Genomic DNA, 23,806 nt, shown 5'->3' with positions numbered 1-23,806 from the left:
ACCTCTTAAAAGATGATTTTTTGTAACCTCCTCGATCTCTCTCTCTCTCTCTCTCTCTCTCTGCAATTAATTTCCAACTATAACGAGATATCTAGATTCATCTATCTATCTATCTTCTAGATTACATACACCTACAAAAGTTGAAAATAAAAGGAAGACTTGTTCTAAAATTTGGTTTGTGTTCTTCTTCTTTCAGATTAAAAAGACAAAGGAAAGAGGAAAAATAATGGGGGTAGGCTAAAATGCTTAATGCAACAATTTGCTTCGAATCTACTATTTTATGTACACTTATATATATAATATAAAGGAGCTATTATTTTTATTTTTTATTTTTTTTGTTGGTTTATATAGTTTTTGTAATAAGGGGAGATGTTTCGTTCTTGAAATTATAAAAATCTATTATAATGATAAAAAGACACATGCTTCGTTTTTCCATTTCTGTTTCTTTTCCTTTTTGTTTTGTCAAACAAAATATGTTTTGCTTTTTTAACTTTAGTTAGGTCATCAGTTTTAATTGAATTTTTTTTTAATATATTTTTTATAAGGTGACTTTCATTAAATGACGTGTCGTGGTCGGAGTTTAAAATCTTGTCATTTATTTGTTGTCATATACTTTAATCTTCTTCATAAATAAACATCAAAGCATTATTCGTAGCTTCTAATCATTAGACTAATAAAAACATACAAACATAAATAAAATTTAATGTCATTTTCAGTATAAGAACAATTCTTAATCCATACAAAGAGATAAGAAAGAAACGAGCGTTTTATATTCTCAAACAATTAAAGACCACCGGTAAAATATCTCAATAATAATAATAATTTAACTAAAGAGAATGAATCCTCTTATTATTCGTCTAATAATTTAAAAATTATTGATTTTGAAAACCGTTTTTGGTCAAACTTAAAACCAGAACTATTGTTTGTAATCTGTTTAGCATAGGAAACCAAAACCATTTGATGCAGTAGTATTCTATTCATTAAATTATATATGGGATTAAACAAATCTAAAATTTTTGAATCATAATTTTTTTTTAAAAATCTATACAAAAAAACATAGTAGAACTGCTATAGCTGAAAAAAATTGGTCTTTGTAGTTTCAGACAAATATCAAAAAAGAGATTAGTCGCTGAAATATTAAAAAATATGTTAAAAATCATATAAACCTTTTCCAAAATATAATATTATTTTCTCTCAATTTTGTCATTCAAGAAAAAGAGATTCAAGGTCATGGAAGTCCATTAATTGGACCAAACTAATATACACTCTATATTTTATTTGACCAGAGAAATAATAGAAAACATAATCGTGTTGTCGCGATATAAATTAGAAAGAAAAAAAAAACATGATTCCTATTGTAATTTATAATGGATAGATTAATGGACATAAATAATGCAACGACCCAAAAGAAAAGACTAAAGAGAACATGAATAATAGTATAATAGGAGTACAGGACCCACGTTTTACCAGCCAAGAATAAAAACCGGTGGATGAGCGACACGTACACCGGAGAAAAAGTCCGATTTTGGGAACCAGAGAGGGTGACGTGTACGGTTTAAGATGTTGTTAGTTGGGTTGGGGTGGCCGAAGATGAAGAAGAACAAGTTTTTTTTCTTTTTGTTTTTTGATAAATAATAAAAAGGTTCATTGCACTGACAAAGACAGCAACTTTTTTTATATATTATTTTCTTCTTCGTCCTCATTAAATTCCGTAAATATCTTGTCTTTAAACTCTCTCTTTATTTTATTTTTTCTTTCCTTCTTAAATCAGTATAATATCTCATAGATGGATTCTTCAACAGACAGATAAGAAAGAAGAAGTATATATTCAAAGTTTCCATATGTTTTGATGCCACTTGTGCTGTACTCTTTGGACAATGTGTGTCATGATATTATTGTTATTCAAATTGGAGAAATGTGTGAAAGTGGGCTTTGGATGATGATGATGATGATGATGATGATGATGGACAACAGACAAAATACTCCCACAAGACACCTACCTCAAATGTAATGAACCAATCATCTACTCTTTTTACAAGTTATTACAACATGTTGTAAAGAAAAACACATCGCCATGTCTATATCTATATGTGGTTAGCTTTCCTTGCGATTGAGGGCAACGTAGTTGGGTTGTTAAACTTGTAACCAAAAAAAAAACAGAACTAATTCAAATGAACGGTACCTAACTACCTATATTATTACCCCATTAACAAAATAATTAAATAAGGTGTAAAGTGGTATATGATTACATCCATTCAAGTTCTCGATGTCTCCCATTTTTGGTGAAACATACTACTTGATGAGTTCTTTCTCATATGCAACATACAACACTCTTGCTTCCATTCTCTATTTTCAACTCTTCAGTTTTGTGTTTTCTTTTCCATCTTTTATGAGCCCACAATCTCGTCACACCATTATAAGGAGTGAGGACTTTTATTAATGTCTTAGATCTATTTGGAATTGTTGACCAAAATAAACCTATAGTAAATAAAGGACTCTTATTAGAGGGCCAACTTGTTATCGGGCCTTGAACATTTCCAGGAAGGGATTAAGCAAAGGTTCAAATCTACTCATGGTTTCTTGGACTAAGTCACTTCAGCGTTCAGACAGCATTATTACCGTTGACTTGACTTTATGAGTCAACTAACGAAACCTCATCTTCTCTATGAGCAGATCGATCACCATGAGAAGCTAATAATTTAACTATTAGTTAGTTTGCTCAGACAAAGTAAAGATACAGCAAGAGAAATCATCGAAATGGATTTCATCTCATCCCTACTAGTGGGTTTAGCTCAGGGGTTGTGTGAATCTATGAATATGGCAGAGAGAAGAGGAGTTAAGGTTGATCTTAGACAAGCCATCACTGAACTCGAAACAGCTATCGGTGATTTGAAGGCCACACGTGATGACCTGAAGTTACGGATCCAACAGGACGATCTAGAGGGACGAAGCTGCTCAAATCGTGCCAGAGAGTGGCTTAGTGTGGTGCAAGAAACGGAGTCTAAAACAGCCTCAATTTTAACGAGGTTTAGACGTCGGGAACAGCGGACGAATATGCAAAGGAGATGCCTCGGTTGTTTCGGTTGTGCCGACTACAAACTGTGCAAGAAGGTTTCTGCGACACTGAAGTCCATCGGTGAGCTGAGACAACGCTCCAAAGATATAGAAACAGATGGCGGGTCAATTCAAGTGACTTGTAGGGAGATACCGATCAAGTGCGTGGTCGGAATTACCACGATGATAGAACAGGTTTTGGATTTACTAAGTGAAGAAGAAGAAAGAGGAATCATCGGGGTTTATGGACCCGGTGGGGTTGGGAAGACAACTTTAATGCAGAGCATTAACAACGAGCTGGTCACAAAAGGCCATCCGTATGATCTTCTGATATGGGTTACGATGTCCAGGGAATTCGGCGAGTGTACAATTCAGCAAGCTGTTGGAGCGCAGTTGGGTTTATCTTGGGGCGAGAAAGAGACCGGGGAACAAAGAGCTTTGAAGATACACAGAGCTTTGAAACAGAAACGGTTCTTGTTGCTGCTCGATGATGCCTGGGAAGAGATAGACTTGCAGAAAACTGGAGTTCCTCGACCTGACAGGGAAAACAAATGCAAGGTTATGTTCACAACACGGTCTATGGCATTATGCAGCATTATGGGTGCGGATTGCAAGTTGAGAGTGGACTTTCTGGAGAAGCAATACGCGTGGGAGCTCTTCTGTGATAAAGTTGGGAGAAAAGATATCTTGGAGTCACCGTCGATTCGCCGGCTCGCTGAGATTATAGTGAGTAAATGTGGAGGATTGCCACTCGCATTGGTCACTTTAGGAGGAGCCATGGCTCACAGAGAGACCGAAGAAGAGTGGATCCACGCTAGTGAAGTTCTGACTAGATTTCCAGCAGAAATGAAGGGTATGAACTATGTATTTGCCCTTTTAAAATTCAGCTACGACAATCTCGAGAGTGATCTGCTCCGGTCTTGTTTCTTGTACTGCGCTTTATTCCCAGAAGAACATTCTATAGAGATCGAACAGCTTGTTGAGTACTGGGTCGGAGAAGGGTTTCTCACCAGTTCCCGTGGCGTTAATACCATTTACAAGGGATATTTTCTGATTGGGGATCTGNCAGAAACGGTTCTTGTTGCTGCTCGATGATGCCTGGGAAGAGATAGACTTGCAGAAAACCGGAGTTCCTCGACCTGACAGGGAAAACAAATGCAAGGTTATCTTCACAACACGGTCTTTGGCATTATGCAACATTATGGGTGCGGATTGCAAGTTGAGAGTGGACTTTCTGGAGAAGCAATACGCGTGGGAGCTCTTCTGTGATAAACTTGGGAGAAAAGATATCTTGGAGTCACCGTCGATTCGCCGGCACGCTGAGATTATAGTGAGTAAATGTGGAGGATTGCCACTCGCATTGATCACTTTAGGAGGAGCCATGGCTCACAGAGAGACCGAAGAAGAGTGGATCCACGCTAGTGAAGTTCTGACTAGATTTCCAGCAGAAATGAAGGGTATGAACTATGTATTTGCCCTTTTAAAATTCAGCTACGACAATCTCGAGAGTGATCTGCTCCGGTCTTGTTTCTTGTACTGCGCTTTATTCCCAGAAGAACATTCTATAGAGATCGAACAGCTTGTTGAGTACTGGGTCGGAGAAGGGTTTCTCACCAGTTCCCGTGGCGTTAACACCATTTACAAGGGATATTTTCTGATTGGGGATCTGAAAGCGGCGTGTTTGTTGGAAACCGGGGATGAGAAAACACAGATGAAGATGCATAATGTGGTCAGAAGCTTTGCACTGTGGATGGCATCTGAACAGGGGACTTATAAGGAGCTGATCTTAGTAGAGCCTAGCATGGGACTTACTGATGCCCCTAAAGCAGAAAACTGGCGACAAGCGTTGGTGATTTCACTGTTAGATAACAGAATTCAAACCTTGCCTGAAAAACCTGTATGCCCGAATCTGACAACACTGATGCTCCAACAGAACAGCTTTATGAAGAAGATTCCAACAGGCTTTTTCAGGCATATGCCTTTTCTCAGGGTCTTGGACTTGTCTTTCACAAGTATCACTGAGATTCCGTTGTCTATTAAGTATTTGGTGGAGTTGTATCATCTGTCTATGTCAGGAACAAAGATAAGTGTATTGCCCCAGGAGCTTGGGAATCTTAGAAAGCTGAAGCATCTGGACCTACAAAGAACTCAGTTCCTCCAGACGATCCCACGAGATTCCATATGTTGGCTGAGCAAGCTCGAGGTTCTAAACTTGTATTACAGTTACGCGGGTTGGGAACTGCAGAGCTTTGGAGAAGATGTGGTAGAAGAACTCAGGTTTGCAGACTTGGAATATATGGAGAATCTAACCACACTCGGTATCACTGTTCTCTCACTGGAGACCCTAAAAACTCTCTACGCGGTTGGCGCCTTGCATAATTGCATACAGCATCTGCACGTTGAAGAGTGCAATGGTCTCCTTCACCTCAATCTCCCATCACTTGCTAACCATGGTAGGAGCTTGAGAAGACTTAGCATAAAAAGTTGCCATGACTTGGAGTACCTGATTACACCCACAGATGTCGAAAATGATTGGCTTCCAAGTCTAGAGGTTCTGACTTTAAACAGCCTCCAAACATTAAGCAGAGTGTGGGGAAATTCTGTAAGCAAAGAGTGTCTGAGGAATGTCCGTTGCATTAACATTTCACACTGCCACAAGCTGAAGAACGTCTCATGGGTTTCGCGGCTCCCAAAGCTAGAGGTGATTGACCTGTTAGACTGCAGAGAGCTAGAGGAATTGATAACTGAACACGAGAGTCCATCTGTTGACGATCCAGCACCGTTTCCAGCCCTGAAGACTTTGACATTTAGGGATCTCCCAGAAGTAAGAAGCATCCTTCCATCTCAATTGTCTTTCCAGAAACTAGAAACTTTAGTCATCACAAATTGCCCCAAAGTGAAGAAACTGCCATTTCAGGAGACGGTCCAAATGAACTTGCCAACAGTTTACTGTAGTGAGAAATGGTGGGATGCACTAGAAAACGATCAACCAAATAAAGAGCTGTACTGCTTGCCGCGCTTCGTTCCAAATTGATATGAGAGCTACGAGCCCTCTGTCAATTATGGACATAAAGACAATAAATATTAATTATTATGCGAGAGAAATGTTAAGTTAGGAGTTGGAGAAGACTTGACCAACATGCCAGCTGCATGGCCGTTCCACTGCTGCCTGTAACATGTAACTTTAGAAACAAAACAGAGCAGTATAGATGCTGATGCGTACCAATTAATGACCATGGTTAAAGTTTAAAGTGCAGAATATAGCTAAAGAGAGGTCATGGAGAATACAAAAGCAAAACCATAAAACATGGGAATCAGATGAAATGGCATGAGAATGACTAGAAACCTGAGAACTGTTTCTATTAAATTTGCAGAAAATTCAAATTTCACATTGCCAAAAGATTAGATAAGCATCAGTATCTCATGAGACTTGGGGAATGGGTTCAGAGGAAATAAGAGAAATAACGACTGTTGACATTAGATATAAAGAGAAAACCCAAAACTCCAACTTACTGATTCTAATTGAACATTAAAACAATATGTGAGCTCATAAGAGTACCAGCCCAAGTTCCGATGGTTTTAAGGCGTCTCTTAAACGGTAGTTGTAGAGATAATAGTGAAGCTGCCCATCTCCTGGACCAAACTTCAATTCTTTTAGGAAACTCTCATTGTGCATGACATCCAATGCATTGAATACATCAAAACCCTTTTGTTTGGCGATTATTAGAGCATCATTCATCAGCTGAGTAAAACTGGTGCGGGTGGCCACATTGTAGTATGAATATGCAGCTTTCAGTGTTGTATAATTGGGGTTGCCGAGGATAGTTGAAGGAAGAGTGTAGAAGCTGCAGAAGTCAGTAACATCATGGGTTTCCGGGCTCTCTACAAGATAACTGTCCACAACATCCTCCCTTGGGAGAAGCCAGTGCTCAACATCATTCTCATCAAAGTCAGTCGCAACGAGAAACTGACTAAGATAATTCCTGAGCAACCGTGTTACAGCAGGGACATCGCAGGGTTCCATTTTCCTGAATCCAGGAGTAACTGGTACATCTGGTAACTTGTACAGTTTTATGGTTCTGCTCATTGTCATTCTTGGACCAAGCCTTGAAAATCCGACATCAATGAGCTTCTTCGGGTTCAAGGTCCTGTGCCAATATTGGCAGGTCGCAACTGGTGTCGGAAGTACAACCCCTGCAGTATAAGCTGCTTGCCATATATTCTCCAAGTGAACCCTCCTCGTAATCTCCTTGATCATGACAGGTGCAAGTCTCTTAGACCTGAGCTTCTTGTGAACGCATAAGAAATTAATCTCCGCCATTTTCACAACATCATCACGCACCCTGATTCTAGCTGGCACACCGCTGATGAAAGCAACAAGCTTCTTCGAAGTCTTGGCACGGACTCCAATATGCCAGCTCTGATAATAACCAGGTGGACGCAGAGCCCAAGTTAAAAACTCCTTCAAATAATTGAACCTGAACATATTCTCGTCATCCTCGACATAGTTGTTCTTAAGAAGGTTGTAAACTTCCGAGGAAACGTAATCAGACTTCATATCACAGGTTGTCCATTCATAAGCAGCAGGAAGGTTGTAAGGCTCCTGCTTGACCTCAGACAACGGAGTTGCAGGCTCAATAGGACCTTCAGGTAGACTCGTGTCACCGAAATCTTTGAACTGCCCAACAGGTTGAGTCTCCCAGAACTTGTGCGTTTTTTCCACCGACATGGAGTCTTGGAATCGTCGGACTATAGTTTCCAGTGAAGCATCGTCCACAGCTAATGCGTTTTCTTGAGCATTTTGATCAGCTTCTTGTTCTTTCAAAGAGTCAGGAGGTGAATTGTCGTCTCCCATTTCCTAGCATTAACAGTAAGTAGTAATAAAACTATGAGCATTACAAGAAATCAAAAACCAAATCATCAGTGCACTTAGCTATGAATTTTGTCAAATCTTCCAACACCATAGCTAAATCGGAATCGATTTGACACAAAAAACCAGAGATCGATTGAGCATTCTAACTGTGGATTCGTTATTCCTATATATTTAAAGGCAAGCGAATTCATGGAAAAAAAAAACAAACCATCGGTGATCAAAATAGATCTCACGGATAATGAAGATGAAGACGGCAGCGTAAAAAACTCACCGATGATTTTGTCGAATAGAAACTTCAATTACGGGAATCGTCAACTCAGGTTAGGGCTCCAGTGAGTAAGCGCTCGCTACTCGAGGAGGAAAGAGAAGCATAGACGAAGAAAGACTGTGTGAAGGAAGAATTGAGCTGAACCGGATCGGATGAAATTGCAAAACCAGCCTTGAAAATTTTGCATTTGTGCATCTTTATTTTTAATTTATTGCGTTTAACCCCATATTTATAGATATTCAATATAGTGCCCCCCTACCAATTTGATATCGTAGTGAAGAAGAGTGCAGAGTAGACCAAGTTCATGTGGATCAATCAAACTGTATTCAAATTTTTCGTAGTGTCTGTCATGGATGAAAAAAAAGAAGAAGAAGAAAAATGGTCCTTGACCAAGTAGAGTACAAATTATTGTATCAGTGGGGGTGGTGTTCGTCGGAGACTTGAAGATTATCTATGCCTTTAATGGCTGATTCGTAGTGTCTTCTTGTGGAGGAAGAAGACCTCTTCGCAATCTCCACCGGAGTGTTCCTTGGAATCGCACCACGGCTGACGTCACCTGCACGGCTTCTCTGAAACTCCTCGCTTCCCGGAAAATTGTCCCGGCTGCTACTTACCGCTGCTACTCTCCTCGATGATCCTGCTGACTGTGCAAACAACGAGGAGCTCGGTATCTACATCCAAAACGCAAAGTTGAATACTTTCAAAGTCACATTCTTTTTCCAGGTCATATAAGAGATAACAAGTGCAGGAGCAATTCATACCATGGAGTCTCTAGCACTTGACGATGTCGGTTGGTTTGAAAGATTCGCAGAGTTCTCAAGAGCGCCTGAAACTCTCCGTCGAGATGATTCCATATGCGGTCTCCCTTCTTCCTCGCCTTGGATACACAATGAAAAACAAAATAATGTTTGATACTATAACTTCTGTGCAGAGGATTGAGATTTACTTTTGAGTGATAAGTGCACATCTGGGAATTTTACCTGTGTATCTATCCATGTTGGATATGCCCGGAGGCAATGCCGCGCTAGTCCCAACCGCCGGATTCTGCGGCAGATGAGACTCTGATCAGAAAATTCCCAACTAAAAGTGATAGATTAACCAAGAGCTTCAGTTATACTTACGATGGAACGAGATGGGGGTGCGGTTAGTTGTGATTGTTGATACTTCAAGATGGTCCAGTCAAACACGTAATCAAATTGAAACCCTGCGACAGAGAAATGAAATCCTGTTAGGAAATGAATTGGGCTAAGAAGTTGTGGACTGGCTCGTTCAAAGGGAAGAAAATCTCAAACCTTCACGTATAAAGAGATCTCGAAATATCCTCTTGAGATAAGCGTAATCTGGTTTATCATCAAAACGAAGTGACCGACAGTAGTGGAAATAGGATGCAAATTCAGACGGGTAACCACGACATAATGCCTGCAAGGCGCGATCATATAAGAATCATCTTAAGGGGAAACACAAATGTGAGTCAGAAAGCAGCATACTTGTGAAAAAGGGAATTACCTCAATGGATGTAGAAACTTTCTTTTCGCTAATCCTCTCATACTTTTGTTTTTTGGTTCCAGCTTTCAGCCCTTGCCATGGAAGACTAAAACACCAAGATAATCCACACGTCATCAAAATGAAGGAGTCAGGGGTCAAAAATGAAGCTAGGCAATGTAGCATAAACTCACCTTCCTTTGAGGAAGTACATAAGGATGTAACCAAGAGACTCGAGATCATCTCTTCTACTTTGTTCTTCAGGTTCACAATGCAGAAAACAAATGACAGCAGATGAGTATCAAACCTTGATACCAAAACACATTAGGAGAGGAACTGGCACACATAAATTATCAAGCAGGTCTTGCCGAGCTTACCAATTCCCAAGTGAGTGTTCATACTAGCATATCTCGCAGTTCCTGTCAGGTTCTTATTTTCTCTGCAAATGGGAAACATATGAAAGAGGATTCATAGGAAGAAGAACATCCAAGAGCTAATACAAGGATATCGCCTCACCTGTATGGAATGTGCTGATGTGTTGTACTATCCCTGTACTTTTTAGCGAGACCAAAGTCGATGATGTATACCTTAGAGAAGGAATAAACGTACTCAATCCAGTGATGTCACCAGAACTAAAATAAGATCAGACGGATATAGTTACAACATAAGATGATAAACCTGGTTGGCACGCCTTCCAAGGCCCATGAGGAAATTGTCTGGCTTGAGGTCTCGATGAAGGAAAGATTTTGAATGGAACAACTCAACACGGTTGATCTTAACACACAAAACCAAAGGAAGAAAAGAAGTCAGTTTTTACTGAAAGATAGACGAGCAAATGAGAGAAAGGAGTCACATAAAAAAGACAAAGAGGTTTGTACCATTTGATCTGCAAGCATGAGGACTGACTTCAAGGAAAGTTTCCTGCTACAGAAATTGAACAAATCTTCAAGACTCGGTCCTAGTAAGTCCATCACCAAAACATTGTAGTCACCTTCAACACCAAACCATTTCACATTCGGAACACCAGCTACCAAAGTTTGAAAGGCAAAAGAAAGGTCATAAGAAACAGAACAAAAATCACAAACCCATTATCAGAAATAAAGACTTTTTAGAAGCTAAGAATCATTACTTCCCCCTTGTAGAATCCTGTATAATTTGGATTCATAGAGCAGCTGTGGATGCTTTGTCTTCACACTTTCCTGGAAAACAGAAAAAAAAAAAAAACAAAAGAGATTCAATCCTCAGCTATCAACATACTGAACATGATCAAACAAAACAGAAACAAGAACTCACAAGCTTGATAGCCACTTCTTCATTGGTATGAATATTAGTACCTGAAAAAAATCACAAGTTAACAACAATGTTAAAGAGAGGAGCACCACCTATACGAATTCGTGAATACCAAACAAGAAAAAAGAGACGAAGATTTGGGAGAGTGACGAACCGAGATAGATCTCCCCAAACGAGCCACTACCAATCTTCCGGCCAAGCCGAAACTTGTTGCCAACACGAGGCTCCATCAATTAATAACCACGAACCCCAAAAGAAGGAAACCCTAATTGCAATCTCAACCCAGACGCAGATTCAATAAGACGGAAGACGAGGACCCATCAGAATCAGCCGCATCAGCAATCCAGAAACAAAACCCAGAAGATCACGCAAACAATGAGAATTACTGATTTGAAAGAAAAAAAACGATTTTTTTTTCGCCGCGGAATCAAAACCCAGAAATCATCATCTTCATCGTCCTCACGATCTGGTGAAAAGACTCCATTTTAGAAAAGAAATGTTGTGTTTCTCCCTCTAATGCTCTTCTCTCTCTCTCCTCTCAAGAATGAATTGAATAAAGAAGATAAAAAGAAGAGCTTTCGATTCGATGGACACAAAACGATGAGGATGTTTTTCTTAAAGTTTGAGTTTTTTTTTTTTTTTCCTCCTCTTTCCTAATTCCCTTGCAGTTGTGGGTAATGATATGTTAATATATTATTTTTTTATTCATCGTTCTGGTTCCGTTCGGTTTGGTTTTCTAATCTTTGGTTACTACTAATCAGTTAACCAAACCGCTCACCAAATCACCGCTCAAGCTCAACTATAGTGATTAGTGACCTCGAACTGAATTAACAACTAAACCTAGAACCGGTTTTAGAATTAACATGTCTACATTTTGAGAGTATTGTTTCCTTGCTTTTTTAAGGGTGGAAAAAAAAACAGAGTTTATTTGATTCTTTTAATGGGTATATAAAGGATATGAAAAGATTGACCACTTACCACTTTTTTACCAGGGTGTGTTTGCTACGCGTGACGTAAAAGCTATAAAATGTTTCTTCTAAGTGGGAGCTTTTTTCTTTTTGCTTTTAGTAGGGTGAATGTACAGTTATCTGATTAGCTTGAGTTTGTCTCAAGTTTTTTTTTTTCTGGTATAATTCAATTAGGTAAATAGAGTTCGTTTGAACTCGGGGTGAGCTACACCAAACTCTCTGGCTTGTGAATATATAGTAGTCACTGGAACTACTGGGCTTGGAAGACTCATACAATACAAGGGAGAATCTATTTTAAAATGGGCCTTGGCGAAGTTAGTACTTAGTAGACCCAATATATAAAAGAAAACCTAAATTGTTTTGCAATTGGAGTTTTTTTTTTGTTTTGTTTCAAGAGTCTAGAAATCATACATTCTCTTTTAGTATTTTAATTGTTTTTTAATATATATATATATATTAATTTAAGGTTATTGGCATAATTAGTCTTTTCTTTTTGTAGAAATCAAAGTTTAATAACTTGCATTTCTATATTTTGGTTTCGAAATTGTTTTGAAAAATCTGATATATATCGAGAACTGAAAAAATAGTAAATAAACTAAAATGGCAGTTACACTAGGTTTAATAATTTGGTGCGAGAGGCCTCTTCTCGGGGAGTAAAAGAAAGAGAGAGAGAGAGATTTAAGGGTTAAGGTTTTAAAAGAGAGTCGCCACCCAAAAACCCTTCGTCTGCTTTTCTCCTTGAAACGTCTCTCTCTTTCTTATCTCTCACTTTCAAAAACCTTTTTCGTCTCCAAATCTTCAAAAACAATGAGCAACGACAAGGACAACAAATTCAGCGTCGCCAATCTTACTGCTGGTTGGTTTAATTTTTCCTCTGCGCTTCTTTTTTGCCAGAGCTGCTTAAACCCTAATTCCCTCTGTTTTCAATTCACTACTTTCATCGTCGTGACTCGTGGTTCTGACTCTTTATTTGATTTTTGCTGTTTCAGCTCTTCAAGGCGAGGATAGAGTTGGCCTTGTGAACGCTCTTAAGGTTAGTTTTTTTTTTTTTTTTTTTTCTTCGTCNCTTCTAAAAAAAAAAAAACCCGTCGTTTAGGCTTGCTATTGAATGATAATGAAGGATTTTGAGTTACCTTTACTCAGAGTGTCTATTTAGAGTCTGTATCTGTTGTATATGTAATGGTAGTTTATGGGTTCTGTATTTATTTTAGTTGTTTGTTTATAAATATGTTTATTTTACAGAACAAGCTGCAGAATCTGGCTGCTCAGCGTTCTGATGTGCTCGAGAATCTCACTCCTAATGTGAGAAAGCGTGTTGATGCCTTGAGAGATATTCAGGTTTGCGAAATTTCTTTCACATTTTATTTTTTCCAAGCTATTTGATTTGATTTTGGTTTCAAAAGTAAGGTGTTGCGTTTTTGATTACTACTGATGACTTGTTTCCACGCAGAGCCAACATGATGAACTAGAGGCAAAGTTCCGTGAGGCGAGAGCTATTCTTGAAGCTAAATATGAAACATTGTACCAGCCTTTGTATTCCAAGGTAATTTTTTTTTTTTTGGTGAGCTCGTGGTAGTTCAAACCATCTAACTAAACCAAAGCAATGAAAATCATTGGGAATCTGTTTATACTCTTGTTGCTTATGTTTTACTAATCTTTTAGTTTATATATGTATCTAAAAATCATGAATTGTACTTGTCATCTTGTAATGGCACAGCGTTATGAGATTGTGAATGGAACTGTTGAAGTTGAACTGGCTCCAGAGGATACGAAGGTCGACCAAGGAGACGAAAAAACTGCAGAAGGTAACTTAATGAACACAATTGTCTTCTTTGTTTGTTTGTTTGTTTTATTATCATTTTGGTTTGTTTTAACATGTTTCTATGTATTCCATCCAGAGAAAGGAGTTCCAAGTTTCTGGCTGACTGCCCTGAAAAATAATGAAGTTACTTCTGAGGAGGTTAGCCTATATGCAGTTTTGTTGTTTATTTTATAAATACTCCAGTCATAACCATGGAAAATGAGTATAGCTTATTGTCCTACATGCCAGGTCACAGAGCGTGATGAAGGAGCTCTCAACTATCTTAAAGATATTAAGTGGTGCAAGGTTGAAGAACCTAAAGGATTCAAACTTGAGTTTTTATTCGACTCCAATCCGTATTTTAAAAACACCGTTTTGACAAAGTCTTATCATATGATTGATGAAGATGAGCCACTACTTGAGAAGGCTATAGGGTAACTGCTTATTCTCTCCTTCATATATTGTGTACTCTAAGTACATTCTGCTTAACTGGCTGCATTGAGCTGTAGACAATTTTCTTTACTTATATTGATTTCTTTCTTTTTTTTTCCCTTCGTTTCAGGACAGAAATTGATTGGTATCCTGGAAAGTGCCTAACTCAGAAGATTCTTAAGAAGAAGCCTAAGAAAGGTTCAAAGAATGCCAAACCAATCATCAAAACAGAAGATTGCGCAAGCTTCTTTAACTTCTTCAGTCCTCCACAAGTCCCAGATGAAGATGAAGAAATCGACGAGGAAAGAGTAAGATAACGATTTTTAGAAAGATCTGTCATCTTTTTTAGTTTACGTATTTAGTAATGCCTCCCATTCTGTGATGCAGGCTGAGGACCTTCAAAATCTGATGGAACAAGATTATGACATTGGGTTCGTCCTTTCCTTTCCTTACTTATTCTGTTGGGTTCTGAGTTTGCTTTTTGAGTCATTGATCTACTTTATCAGCTGCAAATAGCATGGTCCCTTCATTAGTATTCTGATCACAAGTAGTTCTTCCTTTCTGCAGATCTACAATCCGGGAAAAAATTATCCCTCGTGCCGTCTCATGGTTTACTGGTGAGGCTGTGGAAGCCGATGACTTTGAATTAGATGATGACGAAGAAGATGACATTGATGAGGATGATGAAGAGGATGAGGAAGACGAAGATGGTGATGAGGATGAGGAGGATGATGATGAGGATGAGGAAGAAAGCAAGACCAAAAAGAAGGTATACAGTGCCCCAAGTACTTTGTCTCCTTTGTTTGTTAAAATTTACCTGCCAGTTTAGTTTTTACTAATCAATTGAATTCGCTTAAATGTTTTATGCAGCCATCAATCGGAAACAAGGTATGTAACCGACATTTTCAAGCTAAAAATTTTTTATTTGATTGAAACCCCAAAATTCCTGCCGAATAATCAAACACTCGAGCAATCCTTGAAAGTCGTTATCAAGAAACACAAGAAATTTCAGGCTGAGCATAGTCATGAAACTCTAGAATATATATAGGAAATGCAGCCTCTAGAAGTCCATGAATCATATAGTAGCCTGTAGACTAACAAAGCATGAATATGTAGTTAGGTAGTTATGCGTGACTTTGAGAACGACACACTAATGACACAGCAGAGAGTAGACAAGCTCTTGGATCACTTTATTCATTTTCATTCATATTGTAGTTGTGTCTATGTCTGTGACAAATGTGATAATCGTTTGCTTTTTCTTTGTTTGGACTGCAGAAGGGAGGGAGATCTCAGATAGTTGGTGAGGGTCAACAAGGTGAGAGGCCACCTGAATGCAAGCAACAGTAATCTCTACGCTCTACGAAACAAAAAGTAATGCGTGAAAAATCTATGATTATATGTTGATCATTCTCTGTTCATCAAGGATGAGGGATTGAGAAAAAGTTTTAGGTTTATAGTGAAATTCGTCTCCTTATTTGATGAAGCTCAAAGGAGTTTTGATTATTTTTTCTTTTGGTGTTTATTTTCTTGGAAGCACTTAAATTTATGAACAATGAATCACCCCTTTCTCAGTCTCTGCCTTGACTACTTCATTGTTCTGTTCGAAAGGGACATAATGTTTGATATTTTTTTTGTTTTTATGTATTATGAAGTTGGATCTGTAGAAGCAAGCAATTTTAGTGCTTTCTGGATGATGTGCCGGGCCTGAATTCGTCTAGTATCGTAGTGTTTAAAAACTCCTTCCGTATAAAAGAAAAAGGTTTAGTTGATGATACTTTTGATTTAATGTACGTAGGTGAATGACTAGCCTTTGTTGACGAAAGATAGGTTTCTTAACTTTAAGTTTTTGGGTCAATCAATAAAACAGTCTGGTGTATAAACTTAACCAAGTTTGTTGTATTGAGTAGTAGTGGGAACGATAATTATTCCTTTGTTTACTGGCTATGATTTTTCAATGTTAACCATTTTGTTGTGTAAGGCTAAATTATAAGAAGATTGGACTATGACCAATTTTTAGTCAAAAGTCTAAATCTGTCAAAATCAGTATGATGAATAAGTTTGACTAATTAAATGCCTCCGCCTAATCAAATACGAATGGTATCATTAATGCGTAGAATGCTAGTATTAAATATGTTATCTGACTTGTCCATTCGATTCAGCTTTTTTATATTATGTGTGGAAATTTTGGTAGTCAAGAAATGAGAATCAGATGTTGCTTTTTAAAAAAGAATGAAAATGTAGAGAAATTGGGCAAAAAAGACAAACTCGAACAGTCACTGTTTGGTAAAATTGGAAACATGCAAAGAGAGATATTTATAAAACCTTTCCAGTTTCGAAGAAACTTACACCAAAGGTGCTCTCTAGTCTCGACACAGACCATTGATGATAAGTTCTTTGATTAAAAAAAAAAAAGAGTGTTTTTGTCCTTATTTCTTGAATTCCAACACTTGTCTCCCGACTCTGTTTTGTTTTCTGTTGCTTCCGACTCTGTTCTTTGTTTGTTTTCTGTTGCGAATTTTGTGATGATGGCCACCACCAACACCGTTAGATTCTCTGATTCCTACGAAATAAGCAACACAAGCGGCAACAGCAGCTTCTTTGCAGCCGAGTCATCTATTGATTACCGTTCAGAGTTTCTCACATCATCGGAGGTAGCAGCGTTTCAGCTTCTCTCCAACTGTCTCGAGTCTGTTTTCGACTCTCCGGAGACTTTTTACACTGACGCTAAGCTCGTTCTCTCCGGCGGCCGGGAAGTTTCTTTCCACCGTTGTATTCTTTCGGCGCGAGTTCCCGTCTTCAAAAGCGCTTTAGCCACCGCAGCTGCCACCAAGAACCAAAGATCCACCGCCGTAATGAAGATCGAGCTTAAGGAGATCGCCAAGGACTACGAAGTCGGCTTTGATTCCGTGATGGCTGTTTTGGCTTACGTCTACAGCGGCAGAGTGAGGCCTCCGCCGAGAGGAGCTTCTGATTGCGTGGATGACGATTGCTACCACGTGGCTTGCCGGCCGGTGGTGGATTTCATGGTCGAGGTTCTCTATTTGGCTTTCGTTTTCCAGATTCCAGAGCTAATGACTCTGTATGAGGTAAAACTCATCAAATCAATTATAGAATCAAGAAACAAAAAAAGCAATTTCGTGTTTAAGGCTTCTCTGTTTGCATTTTCAGAGACAGTTCTTGGATATTGTAGACAAAATTGTGGTAGAAGACATCTTGGTTATATTAAAGCTTGATACTCTATGTGGTAAAGCATACATGAAGCTTCTTGATAGATGCATAAAGATTATTGCGAAGTCTGATATGGAATTTGTTAGTCTTGACAAGTCTTTGCCGCAACACATTGTCAAGCAAATCACTTACATACGTAAAGAGTTTTTTTTAGAGCCACCTGAACTTAAAAAACATGTCAAGAATATATACAAGGCACTTGACTCAGATGACGTTGAGCTTGTCAAGATGCTTTTGACAGAAGGATACACTAATCTTGATGAGTCGTATGCTCTTCATTTTGCTGTCGCGCATTGCGATGTGAAGACCGCGTATGATCTTATCAACTTAGAGCTTGCGGATGTTAACCATAGAAATCCAAGAGGGTACACTGTTCTTCATGTTGCTGCGATACGGAAGGAGCCGAAGCTGATAGTATCTTTATTGACAAAAGGTGCAAATGCATTGGATACAACGTTCGATGGTAGAACCGCTCTCGTGATTGCGAAACGGCTCACTAAAGCGGATGATTACAATACTACTACAGAGCAAGGTAAGCCTTCTCTGAAAGGTGGATTATGTATAGAGGTACTTGAGCATGCACAAAAGCTAGAATATAAGTTGCCTAGAGAAGCTTCACCTTCTCTTCCAGTGACTCCCGAGGAACTGAAGATGAGGTTGCTCTATTATGAGAATCGAGGTACTTTTACTTCCTTCACTTTTGAGAATCGAGTTCCGGTTTAGGAAACTGAGTTGGCTAACGCTATGTCCTTTTCAGTTGCATTGGCTAAAATTCTCTTTCCAGTGGAAGCTGTAATTGTTATGGAAATCGTCAAATTGGACGAAACAAGCGAGTTTACAGCTTCTAGTCTCGAGCCTGCAGATCCAAAGCGGACATCACTGGACCTAAACATGGCACCGTTCATTATCCAAGAGAAGCATTTGAGTAGACTAAGAGCACTTTGTGACACCGGTATGGATAAATTTTTACATGTCTCATCTCTTTTCTTACCAAGAAAAAAATCTAATGATGTTTTTTTAGTGGACCTGGGGAAACGCTACTTCCCACGCTGTTCGCTTGATCACTTCATGGACACAGAGGACTTGAATTATCTCGCTAGCGTAGAAGAAGACACTCCTGAGAAACGACTACAGAAGAAGCAACGGTACATGGAACTACAAGAGACTTTGATGAAGACCTTTAGTGAGGGCAAGGAGGAGTTTGGAAAGTCTTCAACATCGAAACCAACATCTGCGCTGAGGTCTAATAGTAAACTCTCTCATAGGCGCCTTAGAGTGGACAGACGAGATTTTGTGAAACAACCTTGCGGGAACGGGAGTTCGGGAATGAAAAATCATGTCACATTTCCCTCCTCCAACTAAAAATGTGATGTCTCATATGTTTTAAAACAGGATGAGAGTTTTGGCCACCCCTATGTAAGTTTTGTTGTATACGTACCACATGTCCACATGTATATTTGTTACTATCTCTCTCTCTCATCTGTGCGTATAGTTTTGTTCTTCACTTTGCATCCATTGTATCATAGTATTTTTCTTCAATTTTTGCATCCTGTTATTTCTAGTTCCAAGTGCGTTTCATACAAATATTGTAATACTGTAACAAGAACAAACGCACTTGTTCTTTGGATTCAGTTCACTTAAGAGATTGTTTTTTAGTGTGATACATTCTAATAAATGACCATTTCATTCATACACGTGTTTAAAAATCTATACCTAACCTCCTATAGTTATTTATCGAGGTTTGTCATTACATTATCATGATCATGGCATTGGCACCAGTCCCTCTGTTTCCACCACAAAATCGAACAAGACAAGTGATGAGACGATGGGTGCCTCGTAGAAAACAGAAAAGACACTCTAACTCATAGAGAGGCTCTCAGCCTATGCGAAACTCACGTGACTATTATAAAATTCTCTTTCACAACACGTGAACCGTGGATCATTCTTCAAAACTATGGACAGTGACAAAACCCTTTAGGTTCTAGGGCTGTAACTACCGACATACGAATTCAAGTACGACTGATTTTGAATCTTAAAGATAGTGACTTGAAATGGCCACTTGTCACTTTGCTATTTGACACTAAATTATAGAGTTTACTAGTACTCCTTTCACATTGGAATGAAGTTTCAAAACACAAAAAGACAATGGTAGGGAACCGGACCCGGTGCCCGGAGTATCTTAATGTGTCGGGCTTTACGAACCATCATTTTTGTAAATTAGATTGCCCACCTATCTAATTCACATACACAAAAATGTCATGAGTGATATAGACTATATCATATAGTATTTGTCGTGAAGCTATGATTACCTCAGAAAAAGACATTCATATATAGTGTGTTTGTAAAATCGGTATATAAATTTTATTGAATAGTATATGTTCACATATTCATGTAACAAAATACACATAATTGCGCTGCTTGCCTGCTTATATAAATTAGTGAATACATGCATCAGCTGCACACCAACTCAAACATATTGGTCATTGGATGGAAAGAAAAATTATTACCAAATACCACTTTTTTTTTTTTTTTTGACCTCTCCAAATACCACGTTCTAATTTGAGTTATTTCATATTAGCCCACACTCTTGAAAATATCTAGATGAAGTATATCTTCGACTTTGATTAGACATCTATAGTCATATGACCCATATCTCAAATATTCCTTTTAATAGTTTCTTGCTTCTAACAAACTTCATGATATAATTGAAGACTCTTGTTGTCATTCCTAACACAACATTTGATTATTTAATACTAAACTGTATATAACCTCAATTTGATGAACTAGAGGTCTATATAGAAATATAACATAATACTAACCAAAATTATGCTTGTTGTACTGATAACATAGCACGCAATCACGCATGTGTAAAAGAAGTCCAAAACATGTTTCAAACTCATTTTCTTTCTTAAAGTCCACTGCTTTTTTTTCTTAATTACCTCAAGTATATATCGTCTTCTAAATACTAGAACTATATTCTTGTCATTATTATTCTTCACTAGTTTTTTGGTTAAAAGACTAAAAGCTTCATCAATGTATGGTGATATAACATATAAGCATGTAATTTAACGAGAATATATAATCATGTAATTAGAACCATATTTATCATTAGTAGTTCAATAAATAGTCGAGAGAGTAGGAGCAGGGCAAATCAGAAGTTGGTGACAGAAGTCACATTTTATGAAAGGAGGAGCATGTGGTTGCTTGACAAGATTGAATTTTGTTGCTTGTGGTTTAGCTAAAAAGTCCAAGCAAACAAACAATTATAAATGGTTTAGCTTAATTAAGAAAAATTAAATCATTAGTAAATATTTTATACCAAAAAAACAAGATAGACCCTAATTCCGGAGTTGTGGAGCTCTTCCACAATACGATGGGGAATGTTCTGGCCAGCAGCTTCAATGCTTACTGGATCCAAAAAGTTTGCTGCACCAAGCGGACATGCACATATTGCTTGCAATTTGACTTGGCGAGACTTGTTTCGGTATTGCATAATTATTTTAATCTAGAAAATGTCAGTAGTAGCATTCAAATAACGATCTTCCGACCTCAAATATTCATTTTATTAGTTTATTGCTTCTAACAAACTTCATGTTATTACTGAAGACTTTTGTTGTCATTCATAACACAACATTTGATTATTCAAGACTAAAACTGTATAGAACCTCAATTTGTTGAATTAGATAGAGGTCTATATAGAAATATAAAGTAATACTGAACAAAAGTATACATGCTGTACTGATAAAATAGCACGCATGTGTAAAAGAAGTCCAAAACATATTTCAAACTCATTTTCTTTCTTAAATTCCACCGCTTTTTTTTCTTAAACCTCACCTCAAATATATGTCTTCTAAATTCTAGAACTATATTCTTGTCATTATTATCCTTCACTAGTTTTTTTGTCAGAAGACTAATAAAAGCTTCATCAATGTATGGGTGATATAACATATACGCATGTAATTAGAACCGTCTTTGTCATTAGTAGTTGAATAAATAGTAGGCTGATAACAACTCCGTACCCAAAATGAATCCTCAGTTGATCATTAACAATAATTTTCTTAAATAAACAATTCATGATAGTAAAGAAACAATAAGATATAAGTAATTATTAGAATACGTGACGAGGGAATTAAAGTAAATCGATGATTGTTCTTCTTCAGTCGCAACAATCGATGCATAAAGAAAATAATAGTAATAATTAGAATAATTTTTCCACGTAATAAAAAACAGCATAAGACTAGTTTTACCATCGAGTACAAAAATGACAAAAGCTTAAGTGGAACTCAGATGTCCAGATCCAGCAATTACGCACACGACACAAACTAGTTTTGTCATAACCAGTCATCACCAAATCTAGCAAACAAAACTAAAACAGATATGTGTCGAAATGACCTAAAAGCCCTTCAGATTCAAGCGTATTTACCACCAGGTTCTAAAAACAGATTCCGACGAAGGACAAAAACGTAATTTAAAGCTTTTTCTTTTTTTACTCGTTCTTGAGCATCTCTCTGTACCTTAGAAACGAATCTAGCCTCTGTAGCTTAAGCTGCTGCTTGAACTTGTTGATGAAGTTTGAAGCTTTATCGTCGACACCTTCTTCTCCTCCTCCTCCTCTTCCGTCGACCATCGGCGTCGGTCTCTCAGCTCTCATTGTCTCCGGTCGTCTCTTCTCCACGGCCTCAACCGTCTCTTCTTCCCGTCCGATGTATCTCTCGCTAGCCGATTTCGTCATCTTCTTCGCCGTAGCTTTCTTCTTCTTCTTCTTCACCGGTTTGCTCGACTCCGACTTCGTCCTCGTCGGCGTTGTCTCTTCGGGGGTCGGATCTGGCTCGGATCTGTACAAAGAAGGAAGCTTTATGGATTTTACCCGCTGCAAGAGTGATGGAGGTCCGAGTCTAGGTTCGTTCATGACGTCATTCTCCGGTATCTTATCGATCGGGTCGTCGACCCGGTTAATCTCTTCGCGTCGGGTCATGAGATCGTAAGCAGCGTAGTCTCCTTCGGAATTGTGTTGTGGGAACTTGAAGGAAGGCATGTTGAAGGATCTGACCCGTTGCAAGAGAGAAGGAGGTGGGTTCGGGTTATGATCCGACCCGGAGAAGTGGATCTCGGATTCAGGCGAAGGAGAATTGTAGAGACTGAAGTTGATGGACTTGACTCTGTCTATGAGCGAAGGAGGTCTGCCGAACCGTGCCTGGCCTTGGTCATGACCCGACCGGAAACCGTCTTGATGCGGGTTGTGTTTTCTTGAACCGGAAGGGCTGAAACGGTTGGCGATGAAGATGGTGCCGATTGTGAAATTGAGGAGGAGGAAGAGAGTGGTCGGAGTTAACCAGCTGGTCAAGCTTGTAACTAGCTCCATTGTTGTGTTGTTGTTGTTGTGTGTGTGTCGGAGAGTGAAGGGTGAAGTAATGGATAATATTTATATTAGAGATACTTTTTTTTGTGTTGGTTAATCATTAATTAGCTTGCGTTAGATTTGTATATAGGGTCTTTCTTTTATTGTTTTGTGTTTCTTTTTACATAATTTTCTTAGTTTGTCTTTTTATATTGATTGTTTTGTAATAAAGTCAGATGTTTAACAGTATATATGTTCTGGTCATGTGATTAGTAGTCTTTTTGTAAAAAAAATTGTTTTTATGTCAAACGCCGAGTTCAAAACTTCCGATAAGTACAAATTTGTACAGATCATGAAGACAAGATTTTCGAAGGTCCAACGTAATATTGTTCAAATCGCATGTTCTGGTTTTGTTTAGTATCTTTTGTAGAGAACATCATCCATTTGAAAATTTGAAATAGTTAAATCCATTTCTTAAAGACTAGTGATGACTCATAACTTATAAGTAGTTAATGTTAAGGTAAAATCCATAATCCTACTAAACTTTAATTATTCCTTAAAATCAATTTTTATTGGAGTAGTATATAAAAATGGCTACAAAAACTCTACCCTGATCCCATCAAACGTCTGTATACGATATGATATCGTCGATATCCAAAGGAAAAAGTCAGTATGTTAACCCCGTGACTCGTAAATAATCATCCTCTAGTCTTCTCCGAGCATACATTTTTCTTTTGACAATCTTGTTTTTCTCTACTATCACATGTTGAATTATTTATTATTTATATTCTAGTATTTTTTTAATTATAAAGTTTTTTTCATTCTAGTTTCTTTTCTTCTTTCCAACACATTTTAAAATTAATTGCTTTTACATAAATCATCCTTTCCATTTTTTCCCCGCTTTTTCATTACTTGATATTTTATTTATTGTCTTTACACTTTTAGTTTCTGTTTTTAAAGATTTTCAACTTTAAATAGTTGCTTTTGTAAATTAAAACTAATATAGTTGACAAACTTATATAATCTATACTAGTATTTTTGCAGCAGTTTTTGCTCAAAAATCGGTTTTGGA

At 38.0% G+C, this 23,806-nt stretch overlaps 7 protein-coding genes across 10 annotated transcripts in view; 3 read left to right on the top strand and 4 right to left on the bottom strand.

Annotated features, from left to right (window-relative positions):
* Nucleotides 1-275, bottom strand: part of LOC104717646 (protein phosphatase 2C 56) — a gene marked incomplete in the record, with an annotated part of 8,925 nt that extends 8,650 nt beyond the window's left edge. Inside the window, 1 exon segment of the mRNA XM_019231331.1 lies at nucleotides 55-275.
* LOC104717644 (disease resistance protein RPS2) lies at nucleotides 2,457-6,199 on the top strand. Of its 2 annotated transcripts, none has more exons than XM_010435254.2 (2): nucleotides 2,457-3,558; nucleotides 4,163-6,199. In XM_010435254.2, the coding sequence occupies exons 1-2, from the start codon at nucleotides 2,758-2,760 to the stop codon at nucleotides 6,086-6,088; spliced, it is 2,727 nt and encodes a 908-aa protein (XP_010433556.1). In that variant the 5' UTR covers nucleotides 2,457-2,757; the 3' UTR covers nucleotides 6,089-6,199. The 2 variants fall into 2 exon arrangements, with proteins under 2 accessions (XP_010433556.1, XP_019086731.1); XM_019231186.1 differs by having other exon boundaries at nucleotides 2,457-3,612; nucleotides 4,217-6,199.
* On the bottom strand, nucleotides 6,390-8,408 carry LOC104717643 (glycylpeptide N-tetradecanoyltransferase 1-like). Its single transcript, XM_010435251.1, has 2 exons — nucleotides 8,199-8,408; nucleotides 6,390-7,912 (listed from the first exon to the last, which is right to left on the bottom strand). The coding sequence occupies exon 2, from the start codon at nucleotides 7,907-7,909 to the stop codon at nucleotides 6,602-6,604; it is 1,308 nt and encodes a 435-aa protein (XP_010433553.1). The 5' UTR covers nucleotides 7,910-7,912; nucleotides 8,199-8,408; the 3' UTR covers nucleotides 6,390-6,601.
* LOC104717642 (casein kinase 1-like protein 1) lies at nucleotides 8,501-11,620 on the bottom strand. The gene is made up of 14 exons (XM_010435249.2): nucleotides 11,122-11,620; nucleotides 10,971-11,011; nucleotides 10,807-10,876; nucleotides 10,556-10,704; nucleotides 10,356-10,451; nucleotides 10,194-10,264; nucleotides 10,055-10,116; nucleotides 9,872-9,935; nucleotides 9,702-9,786; nucleotides 9,488-9,614; nucleotides 9,317-9,399; nucleotides 9,176-9,239; nucleotides 8,957-9,072; nucleotides 8,501-8,866 (listed from the first exon to the last, which is right to left on the bottom strand). Exons 1-14 carry the CDS (start codon nucleotides 11,195-11,197, stop codon nucleotides 8,609-8,611), a joined length of 1,362 nt encoding a protein of 453 aa, XP_010433551.1. The 5' UTR covers nucleotides 11,198-11,620; the 3' UTR covers nucleotides 8,501-8,608.
* On the top strand, nucleotides 12,563-15,862 carry LOC104717641 (nucleosome assembly protein 1;1). Of its 2 annotated transcripts, XM_010435247.2 has the most exons (12): nucleotides 12,566-12,791; nucleotides 12,925-12,968; nucleotides 13,178-13,273; nucleotides 13,386-13,478; nucleotides 13,653-13,740; nucleotides 13,834-13,895; nucleotides 13,986-14,170; nucleotides 14,299-14,476; nucleotides 14,556-14,599; nucleotides 14,736-14,937; nucleotides 15,039-15,056; nucleotides 15,444-15,862. In XM_010435247.2, the coding sequence occupies exons 1-12, from the start codon at nucleotides 12,743-12,745 to the stop codon at nucleotides 15,513-15,515; spliced, it is 1,131 nt and encodes a 376-aa protein (XP_010433549.1). In that variant the 5' UTR covers nucleotides 12,566-12,742; the 3' UTR covers nucleotides 15,516-15,862. The 2 variants fall into 2 exon arrangements, with proteins under 2 accessions (XP_010433550.1, XP_010433549.1); XM_010435248.2 differs by lacking the exon at nucleotides 15,039-15,056 and having other exon boundaries at nucleotides 12,563-12,791.
* LOC104717639 (regulatory protein NPR2-like) lies at nucleotides 16,382-19,086 on the top strand. 2 transcript variants are annotated; one of them, XM_010435246.1, is made up of 4 exons: nucleotides 16,382-17,254; nucleotides 17,337-18,075; nucleotides 18,154-18,348; nucleotides 18,475-19,086. In XM_010435246.1, exons 1-4 carry the CDS (start codon nucleotides 16,691-16,693, stop codon nucleotides 18,756-18,758), a joined length of 1,782 nt encoding a protein of 593 aa, XP_010433548.1. In that variant the 5' UTR covers nucleotides 16,382-16,690; the 3' UTR covers nucleotides 18,759-19,086. The 2 variants fall into 2 exon arrangements, with proteins under 2 accessions (XP_010433548.1, XP_010433547.1); XM_010435245.1 differs by having other exon boundaries at nucleotides 18,418-19,086.
* LOC104717638 lies at nucleotides 21,574-22,897 on the bottom strand. Its single transcript, XM_010435244.2, has one exon. It carries the CDS (start codon nucleotides 22,756-22,758, stop codon nucleotides 21,883-21,885), a length of 876 nt encoding a protein of 291 aa, XP_010433546.1. The 5' UTR covers nucleotides 22,759-22,897; the 3' UTR covers nucleotides 21,574-21,882.

The sequence above is a fragment of the Camelina sativa genome, chromosome 10 (genome assembly GCF_000633955.1).
Source record: "Camelina sativa cultivar DH55 chromosome 10, Cs, whole genome shotgun sequence".
Lineage (NCBI taxonomy): Eukaryota > Viridiplantae > Streptophyta > Magnoliopsida > Brassicales > Brassicaceae > Camelina > Camelina sativa.
The sequence above is the reverse complement of the archived record's forward strand: the minus strand, read 5'-3'. Positions and strand labels throughout refer to the sequence as shown.